This window comes from Notolepis coatsorum (genome assembly GCF_963971535.1).
Source record: "Notolepis coatsorum genome assembly, chromosome: 16".
In the NCBI taxonomy this organism is placed as follows: Eukaryota; Metazoa; Chordata; class Actinopteri; order Aulopiformes; family Paralepididae; genus Notolepis; species Notolepis coatsorum.
This window is the reverse complement of record NC_140180.1, coordinates 11,433,353-11,443,722: the sequence shown is the minus strand read 5'-3', so window position 1 is coordinate 11,443,722 and position 10,370 is coordinate 11,433,353. Positions and strand designations below refer to the sequence as shown.

The following is a 10,370-nucleotide window of genomic DNA, read 5'->3' as shown; positions in this document are numbered from 1 at the left end:
AATCCTAACCATAACCGTAATAACACGGGTTGTAGAGTGTAGTTGTAGCCCCGGTCGTGGAGCTTTCTTTTGTTTGTCGCTGGTAGTGCACCTTAACAGCACCTTCAGTCCCGCGTGTCCTTTACACGCACCATAACCGTTTATCGCGCCACTGAAACACTATCTGTTCTGTATCGGACCGGTGTGGGGGTGGTGTGTATTTCACGCACACAGGGAGTGAAAGGGGCTTGGCGTAGGAGTGTGACAGGCAGCCCCTCAACCATTTCAATCATAATTGAAAACCACTCTGGGAATCAGTAGTTTCAGACCTGGATATAAAGAGAAACACATTGAAATACAAAAAAAATCCGCTTTATAGAGCGTACCCCTCCTCTGAGAAAACGACTTACGCGCGAGTGTCTGGCGAAGACGTCGAACCCCGCGTTCATCTGTCCGGTCCCTCCCACGATGGCGGGGGCCGAGAAGAGGCCGTAGACGCTCTGGATACGCTCGCCGGCCTTCTCCACCTCCTTCATGAGCGCCCAGGCCTCGCCTCTCTCCGTGAACTCCCTCACTCCGCTGCTGGCGAAGTCATCACGCTGCCAGATGTGGTAGTCTGAGCTGTGGGTCACCCTGAGAGGAGAGAGGAGGGGGGGGGGGGGGGGAGAGAGGGGGGGGAGAGAGGAGAGAGAGGAGGGGGGGAAGAGAGAGAGAGAGAGAGGGGGAGAGGGGGGAGAGAGAGAGAGAGAGAGAGAGAGAGAGAGAGAGATGGAGAGAGAGAGGGGGGGGAGAGAGAGAGAGAGAGAGAGAGAGAGAGAGAGAGAGAGAGAGAGAGGGGGAGAGGGAGAGGGGGGAAGAGAGAGAGAGAGAGAGAGAGAGGGGGGAGAGAGGAGAGGGGAGAGAGAGAGAGAGAGAGAGAGAGAGAGAGAGAGAAGAGAGAGAGAGAGAGAGAGAGAGAGAGAGAGAGAGAGAGAGAGAGAGAGAGAGGGAGAGAGGGGGGGAGAGAGAGAGAGAAAGAGAGAGGGAGAGAGAGAGGGGGGGGTGGGGGAGAGAGAGAGAGAGAGAGAGAGAGAGAGAGAGAGGGGGGGGGAGAGAGAGATAGAAAGGGGGGGAGAGAGAGATAGACACAGAGAGAGCAAGAGAGAGAGAGAGAGAGAGAGAGAGAGAGAGAAGAGAGAGAGAGAGAGAGAGAGAGAGAGAGAGAGAGAGAGAGAAGAGAAAGCGAAAGAGAGAAAGAGAGATAGAGAGACAGAGAGAGAAAGACAGACAGACAGACAGACGAAGAGAGAGAGGGAGAGAGATTTCTATTAAGTCATTGTTGAAGGGAAGACAAGGATAACCTATAATGGCCATTGCGGTGCTGTTCTCATATAAAGGGTATTGGATGGAGGATGGATCCAGGATGGGGGACTCATGCGATGCCAGCCAATCAGCATCACTGATCTACACCAGCTTCTAGGGTCTAATGATCTCAATACAGTTATTTATTATTATTATTATTATTATATTATTATTATTATTATTATTATTATTATTATTATTATTATTATTATTATTATTATTATTATTATTATTATTTTATTATTATTATTATTATTATATTATTATTATTATTATTATTATTATTATTATTTATACCTTTTAATACAGTGTATCAAAATGTACACACTTCAATCAATATCTGAAATGAGAAAAAAAAACTACTAACCTTCGTACTGTCTTTTATTATTATGTACAACTAATAGTAAACCTACTACTATGCACTCTCAAGACTGTATTAATCAAGTCAGAATAATTGCAACTGAAAAAAGATATGTTTATGCAGAGATGGTCACTTGTAACCTTGTACCTGGAGATACATTAGCATGAGCCTGACGCCCTCTCTCTCTTTTTTTTCTTTTCTTTTTTTGTTGTTCTTTTTTTTCTGTTAAAGTATATATTTTTTTCCTTTTGCTAAATTTATTTTTCTATTTATTTTTTCGTTCTTATCCTACAAAAAATCATAAAAAAAAATATTGTAAAAATCCCTCCCCACTGGGTTGTTTAAGAGGCGTACTCGGATTATACAGCTTATTTTGATTACGCTGAATACCTTAAACAAATTGAATAAGAGGGAAGAGCCTGAGTAACAAATGTCATTGACTATGTGAATCAAGTATATTATACTGTATGATTAATGCAATGTGATGTTCAATATGACACAAAATAAAAGAAAGTTCAAAAAAAAAAAGTCAGAATAATGTCATTGCACACACCAGCTTGATGTTAGGTCGATACATTTACATTAACATGTACAGATGAAGCACTTCAGATTCAGGTCCCTTCTGCCACTCTTCTACCACTTTAGAACTAGCACTCAGGTGTTAATTTTCGGGGGCTGGTGGCTGGGTCTAAACGTGAACAAATGGAGGGTACTTAACTTAAGTGCTTCCCCAGGGAGGGGGGTCGGGGGCTACTGCCCTCAGACCCCCAAGATAATTTTATATGGGCAGTCTGACTTGGCGTACTGACCATATATTACTAGTGTTGCAATGCATGATAAGTAAACAGTGAAAAAGCTAAGAAATCGGATAGGGCTGGACATTTGGGACGAATAAAAATGTAAGATGAAAATCTCCCCAGCCTGTGGGAGGCAGTGGAGGTGTGAAATCTGGCCCGGTCCAGAACAATAGGAGTCACAGAATCAGTTTGGAGTGGAGTGGTGGAGGAGTGGTGGAGGAGCAGCAGAGGTTTGATTTCTCAGTGCTGTATCTGTAGTCATTTAGCTGACGCTTTTATCCAAAGTGACTCACAGTACAAGTTCTGTACAACAAGTCAGCAGGAAGGGTACAACTAAGGGTGAGTAAGATTGTTTGTCAATTAATTAAAATATTGTTTGTGCATAGTAGTATAGACACATTAGCATACTAGGTAGTAAGTAATATAGGCAAGGTAGATTCCTTAGTAGCAAAGTGCATAATAGTAAAAGATGAAGGTTAGTAGTTTTTGTTTTTCATTTCAGATATTGATTGAAGAAGTGTGTTTTTAGTTGACAGGTTTCACCAATGTGGAGCCAGGACCGAGGGGGGGAGGAGCTCGGAGCCTACACTTACCAATCAGATTGGACCACTGGGAGGGGGGGGGGGGGGGGGGGGGGGAGCTCGGAGCCTACACTTACCAATCAGATTGGACCACTGTGCAGGGAGGGGGGGCGGAGCTCGGAGCCTACACTTACCAATCAGATTGGACCACTGTGCAGGGAGGGGGGGGGGAGCTCGGAGCCTACACTTACCAATCAGATTGGACCACTGTGCAGGGGGGAGGAGCTCGGAGCCTACACTTACCAATCAGATTGGACCACTGTGCAGGGGGGAGGAGCTCGGAGCCTACACTTACCAATCAGATTGGACCGCTGTGCGGGGGGGGGGGGGGGGGGGGGGGGGGCGGAGCTCTGAGCCTACACTTACCAATCAGATTGGACCACTGTGCGGGGGGGCGGTAGACGGGGTACTGTTTGGGGAACGCCGCCTGGCTCCACTTCCCGCTGAACGTCAGGCGGTAGTGGGCGGCCTCGGGCGCCGTGCACACGGGGGGCTCGGTGGGCACGGGCATGGGCTGGACGGCACGCGCCAGGAGGGTCAGGGTCACGGCAAAGGTCACGGCGCGGATGAAATGGCGGCCAGATGTGCAGGACATGGCGGTCTTTTTACGGTTTCCATGGTGATGGTGGCTAGAGCAGAAAGGAGGGGGACAGAGAGAGAGAGAGCAGTGGGGTCATTTTACAGTGTACACAAATATCTAATTGTGATTATTTTTTACTTATATTGCGATATGATTCACAATAATAATGATATAATATACGTCATTTGTATGGCACCTTTCGTACGAGAATTGCAGCTCAAAGTGCTTCGCAGCAGTAAAAAATAAACATATAGGCATAAAATTTGCACAGAATCGGCAGATCAAGAGCAATGCATAAAGTGCAGACATAAAATTAGGCATAAAATCTGCAAAATAGACAGTCAAGGTAAGGCGTAGAACATTAAATCACATCGTTTTTCATATTAGGATCTAACATCTTAATAATAGGCATCTTTGTTTTTACGGTTTGATTGTCACCGTTACACATAAAATAGACATAATTGATGTCAACAATAGATTATGATAATGATAATCATGGTAATTTTTGCATCATTCTCACTTTCATTTAAAAACATAAAAGTGATCACGGTGTGATTTCTAAAGGGATCAGGACCAAGCAAAGATTATAATAGGATTTGTAGGGCGTGGCATCTCTGCAGTACCACCAAGAGTTACCGCCCTTTAAAATGGTATTTTGACACACATTTCAAATATTGCATCCTCCTGCGATTCGGATATAGCACTAATCTATATTGTGATTTCTGTGTCTGTGACACAGTACTCAGATTCCGATTCCGATGACGTTATTCACCATATTGTATATGGAAATGGACGTGGTTCGACATTACAGTGCATGATTTTTTCACAAATAAGAATAACATAATAATAAATAGTTATAAAATGCAAAACAGGACAGAACAGTGAGACAACGACAAGACAATAAAGTGCAGTGGTTGTGGACATGTATGCAGTGCAGCACAAAGTTCAAGTCCAAAAGTCCAGCCCTAGCAGCTCGCCATAGAGGGGGGGTGGAGCAGGGGGACACCTGACTCGTTTACCAGGTGAGCTGCTGAGTGCTGAGGGGAAGAAACGGAGTCTATGGCGGGACCTAAGTGTCTTGGGCAGCCGCAGCTGCCTGCCGTGGGGGAGCACGGTGAAGAGGTTATGACCCGGGTGGGCGGGTACTGATGCCTCTACAGAATTCACCCATAGAAGCTCACTGCCGCAAGCAGGGGTGCAGTCGTAATATGGGCGAAGGCCAAACGGTATCCTATTATTATGCAAAGTCTAGGCACTTATCACCTAGACTTTGCATAATAATAGGATGCGCGCACTTCTAAGCCCAAACGTCGTTTGACCGCGTGTGCCCAGCACTGCACCCCTGGCCGCAAGAACCTGCTGTTGCCTAGTAGCCCCCAGTAAATGTGTTGTATGTACAGATGTAGTCATCGTTGAAGGGCACTACACTTTCTGAATGTTGACCCACCCCCTGCACTGTTGACCCACCCCTGCTCTTTTTCAGGAACGCCCTGCTTCACATTCACACAGTTCCATTCACACCTGGGAGCTGCCCAGTACAACCACAGTCTGACACCTGGGAGCCGCCCAGTACAACCACAGTCTGACACCTGGGAGCCGCCCAGTACAACCACAGTCTGACACCTGGGAGCTGCCCAGTACAACCACAGTCTGACACCTGGGAGCTGCCCAGTACAACCACAGTCTGACACCTGGGAGCCGCCCAGTACAACCACAGTCTGACACCTGGGAGCCGCCCAGTACAACCACAGTCTGACACCTGGGAGCCGCCCAGTACAACCACAGTCTGCCACCTGGGAGCCGCCCAGTACAACCACAGTCTGACACCTGGGAGCTGCCCAGTACAACCACAGTCTGACACCTGGGAGCTGCCCAGTACAACCACAGTCTGCCACCTGGGAGCCGCCCAGTACAACCACAGTCTGACACCTGGGAGCTGCCCAGTACAACCACAGTCTGACACCTGGGAGCCGCCCAGTACAACCACAGTCTGACACCTGGGAGCTGCCCAGTACAACCACAGTCTGACACCTGGGAGCTGCCCAGTACAACCACAGTCTGACACCTGGGAGCTGCCCAGTACAACCACAGTCTGACACCTGGGAGCCGCCCAGTACAACCACAGTCTGACACCTGGGAGCTGCCCAGTACAACCACAGTCTGACACCTGGGAGCCGCCCAGTACAACCACAGTCTGACACCTGGGAGCTGCCCAGTACAACCACAGTCTGACACCTGGGAGCTGCCCAGTACAACCACAGTCTGACACCTGGGAGCCGCCCAGTAGAACCACAGTCTGACACCTGGGAGCCGCCCAGTACAACCACAGTCTGCCACCTGGGAGCCGCCCAGTACAACCACAGTCTGACACCTGGGAGCCGCCCAGTACAACCACAGTCTGACACCTGGGAGCCGCCCAGTACAACCACAGTCTGACACCTGGGAGCTGCCCAGTACAACCACAGTCTGACACCTGGTAGCCGCCCAGTACAACCACAGTCTGACACCTGGGAGCCGCCCAGTACAACCACAGTCTGACACCTGGGAGCTGCCCAGTACAACCACAGTCTGACACCTGGGAGCTGCCCAGTACAACCACAGTCTGACACCTGGGAGCCGCCCAGTACAACCACAGTCTTGACACCTGGGAGCCGCCCAGTACAACCACAGTCTGACACCTGGGAGCCGCCCAGTACAACCACAGTCTGACACCTGGGAGCTGCCCAGTACAACCACAGTCTGACACCTGGGAGCTGCCCAGTACAACCACAGTCTGACACCTGGGAGCCGCCCAGTACAACCACAGTCTGACACCTGGGAGCTGCCCAGTACAACCACAGTCTGACACCTGGGAGCTGCCCAGTACAACCACAGTCTGACACCTGGGAGCTGCCCAGTACAACCACAGTCTGACACCTGGGAGCTGCCCAGTACAACCACAGTCTGACACATGGGAGCCGCCCAGTACAACCACAGTCTGACACCTGGGAGCTGCCCAGTACAACCACAGTCTGACACCTGGGAGCTGCCCAGTACAACCACAGTCTGACACCTGGGAGCCGCCCAGTACAACCACAGTCTGACACCTGGGAGCTGCCCAGTACAACCACAGTCTGACACCTGGGAGACGCCCAGTACAACCACAGTCTGACACCTGGGAGCCGCCCAGTACAACCACAGTCTGACACCTGGGAGCTGCCCAGTACAACCACAGTCTGACACCTGGTAGCCGCCCAGTACAACCACAGTCTGACACCTGGGAGCCGCCCAGTACAACCACAGTCTGACACCTGGGAGCTGCCCAGTACAACCACAGTCTGACACCTGGGAGCTGCCCAGTACAACCACAGTCTGACACCTGGGAGCCGCCCAGTACAACCACAGTCTGACACCTGGGAGCTGCCCAGTACAACCACAGTCTGACACCTGGGAGCCGCCCAGTACAACCACAGTCTGACACCTGGGAGCTGCCCAGTACAACCACAGTCTGACACCTGGGAGCCGCCCAGTACAACCACAGTCTGACACTGTTGGCACTGAGCAACTCCACTGGAGCAGTCTTAAGTCAAAAAAGAGTCTTAAGTCAAAAGGCATCATAGCAGCATGGGGGGGGGGGGGGGGGGTACAGGTATGGGCAGGGTAAAATAAAAATAGGCAATAAAGAGAGAGAGAGAGAGAGAGAGAGAGAGAGAGAGAGAGAGAGAGAGAGAGGGGGGGGGGGGGGGGCACAGTGTTGTTGGGTTTAACAAGTGTGAGTCAGAGGGAAGGAATTCCAGTCTAAAAGCTCTGGTCTGTCCAGCTCTGCTTGTTAACCCAGTTAGCGGTGCGATACCTGCGTCACGGTGCGTCACGGTGCGTCACGGTGCGTCACGGTGCGTCACGGTGCGTCACGGCTGCTCAGGTAGGGCTGAGCTTTACGCTGTTGCAGTGGCTTTTCAAGTTTCAAGTTTCAAGTTTTCTGCTGCTCCGTGGCTGTTGCCAAGGGAATTCTATGGCAGTTTATTTTATTTTATTTTATTATTATACATTTTTTTCCATTTGAATTAACTATTTTATTTGAATAAATTCTTTTTTTAATTTAACTTTTTATTTTATTTTATATTTTTAATTTTTAATTTCATTTTATTAAACTTATTTAATTAAATTTAATGTTAGAATGTTGGCGTTCTCACCATGGCAGCGTGGACAGAGGGCCATGTTTATTGCAGCCAACACTCTTAAGTTCTAGAGAGAATGGGGCCGCTGCGCCTTACGGCTGCTGGCACCGAAACATGACACCACTGATTTAAACAGACCAGTGATGATAGTCCAGGAGACATGACCAGGAGACATGACCAGGAGACATGACCAGGAGACATGACCAGGAGACATGACCAGGAGACATGACATGATGACCAGGAGACATGACCAGGAGACATGACCAGGAGACATGACCAGGAGACATGACCAGGAGACATGACCAGGAGACATGACCAGGAGACATGACCATGACCAGGAGACATGACCAGGAGACATGACCAGGATACATGACCAGGAGACATGACCAGGAGACATGACCAGGAGACATGACCAGGAGACATGACCAGCATGACATGCTCAGTAAACGCACCCTGCTTCTCAGTGAGATGCCTGAACAGCGTGCAGAGAGATGTGCCACACAGTGCAGAGACACACCTAACGTATGAGCAGAGGTGTAAAAAGTACCCAGAAATTATACTTAAGTGAAAGTATGCGGGTACCGTCTCAAAATCGTACTCAAGTAAAAGCAGGTGTTTAATCAAAGATCCCTGCTTTTATAGTCTTGCACAAGGACCAATCAGCATGGGTATGGGCGGGTTCATTTTCCATTGATGGGGATTTGATTGGCTCTGTTTTTAAAATAAAGTGCGGCCGCATGGATTAATAACGTTAACGTTAGTTCGGCCAGAGAAACAAATATACTCATTAAAATGGTTGGACCTGCGAGATTTGTACTTTGTACTTTGTAGTTCTGCATTTAAAATGTAAGGAGTAAAAAGTATGTCTTTTTCTCTGAAATGTAATTGAGTAAAAGTACAAGTATACAAACCTAATAATACTTGAGTAAAGTACAAATCCCCCAAAACAGTACTTAAGTATTGTAACAAAGTACAATTACTCAAGTACTTTACACCCCTGCGTATGAGAGCCCGTCTGAAGAGAACGCACACATTAGGTGTGCAGATTACACTCACATCACGACAACAATATACAAATAATATGACCATGTTTAACAATGTTTGACTCTAAAACATGATGTCCAACATTTAAACAGCAACATTTAAACAGTCTATACCCTTGGCAATTATTTGGACGTTTGAATCATTGATTAATCAATTTCAGTTCCCCCTCACAAGGTGTATGTATCAAATTCCTTGTCTGTGTTAACTACTTGGCAATAAAGACCTTTCTGATTCTGATTTTTGATTCTGATTCTGATTCTGATTTTAATTCTGGACCAGTAGAGTGAAATCACTGCCCAGTGTCTGCAGGTGCCTGCAATGCATGCATCGATTTTCTGAATATCGTAGTTTTTAAACACATTGGGTTCCATGCATATTTCGATCAGTATATCAAGGAACTGTTTCAGACGCACAGTTCATTTGGATATAATGATTGAACGCATGTCAGTGAAAATATCTTTTTAAGTGCCTGTAAAAAGACTGGGGTGCTGTATATCCTCACACTTAGTACATTCATAGTTATACTATTCATACAAATATGATTGTTTGTATTGTTGCATATGAAGGAGATAGGTGTGCAGTTACTGCACCAGTGACATTTGCATTCATTCATTTGTTTCAGAATCAGAATCAGAAAAGTCTTTATTGCCAAGTAAGCTTGCACATACAAGGGATTTGTCTTGGTCTAATAGACAATTAAAGTAGAATAAAATAAAATGGAATATATCAACTAAATTAGAAGCATACTGTTTACCTTGATACCCCGCCTGTATTTTTTTACTGCTGTGAAGCACTTTGAACTGCAATTTCTGTATGAAAAGTGCTATACAAATAAAGTGTATTATTATTATTATTTATGCACTTTCTGCACTTTTTGAAACTTCTTTAAATCATCTATCATCACAGCAAACAACAGATTTGTCAGACGAGGTCAACACACAGTAAATCATCTCTATGACAAGTCAACACGCCTGCTGTTGTGAAAAGGGCCTGTTAGTGTTGATAAGAGGATGGATACTCACTCGCTGCGGTTAAGGTTGGGGAGAGGAGGAGGAGGAGGAGGAGGAGGAAGGAGCTGCAGTGGAGGTGCTGTGGACGGGAGGAGAGGAGGAAGGAGCTGCAGTGGAGGTGCAGGAGGACAGGAGGAGAGGAGGAGGAGGAGAAGCTGTGGTTGTGGCGGTCTGGAAGTGTGACTGCAAACTCCTTAACGCCTCCTTCGGGGTATTTATGCGTTTCTAAGAGCTCCCCACCCCCGACCTCTCTTTCTCCTCTTTCTCTCTCCCTCCCCCGTCTCCACCCCCCCCCCCTCTCTGGCTTTTCCCTCACTCTCTCTCTCTCACCATCCTCCTCCCCCGTCTCTACCCCCCTCTCTGGCTTTCCCCTCACTCTCTCTCCCTCCCTCCACCCTCCTCCTCCCCCATCTCCATCCCCCCATCTCTGGCTTTCCCCCTCACTCTCTCTCTCCCTCCCTCCACCCTCCTCCTCCCCCATCTCCATCCTCCCCTCTCTGGCTTTCCCCTCACTCTCTCT

General features: G+C 47.9%; 2 protein-coding genes across 2 annotated transcripts in view; one reads left to right on the top strand and one right to left on the bottom strand.

Moving 5' to 3' along the window:
* Positions 1 to 48, top strand: part of LOC311242881 (C-terminal-binding protein 1) — a gene marked incomplete at its 3' end in the record, with an annotated part of 63,842 nt that extends 63,794 nt beyond the window's left edge. Inside the window, exon 7 of the mRNA XM_084331946.1 lies at positions 43 to 48. Coding sequence (XP_084188072.1) covers positions 43 to 48 — 6 coding nt within the window. The remainder of the gene's footprint in view (positions 1 to 42) is intronic.
* Positions 49 to 302: 254 nt separating this feature from the next.
* spon2b (spondin 2b, extracellular matrix protein) lies at positions 303 to 10,016 on the bottom strand (the record flags this gene model as incomplete). Its single annotated transcript, XM_084331945.1, has 4 exons — positions 9,863 to 10,016; positions 3,422 to 3,688; positions 390 to 612; positions 303 to 308 (listed from the first exon to the last, which is right to left on the bottom strand). Exons 2-4 carry the CDS (start codon positions 3,652 to 3,654, stop codon positions 303 to 305), a joined length of 462 nt encoding a protein of 153 aa, XP_084188071.1. The 5' UTR covers positions 3,655 to 3,688; positions 9,863 to 10,016.
* Positions 10,017 to 10,370: the final 354 nt, after the last annotated feature.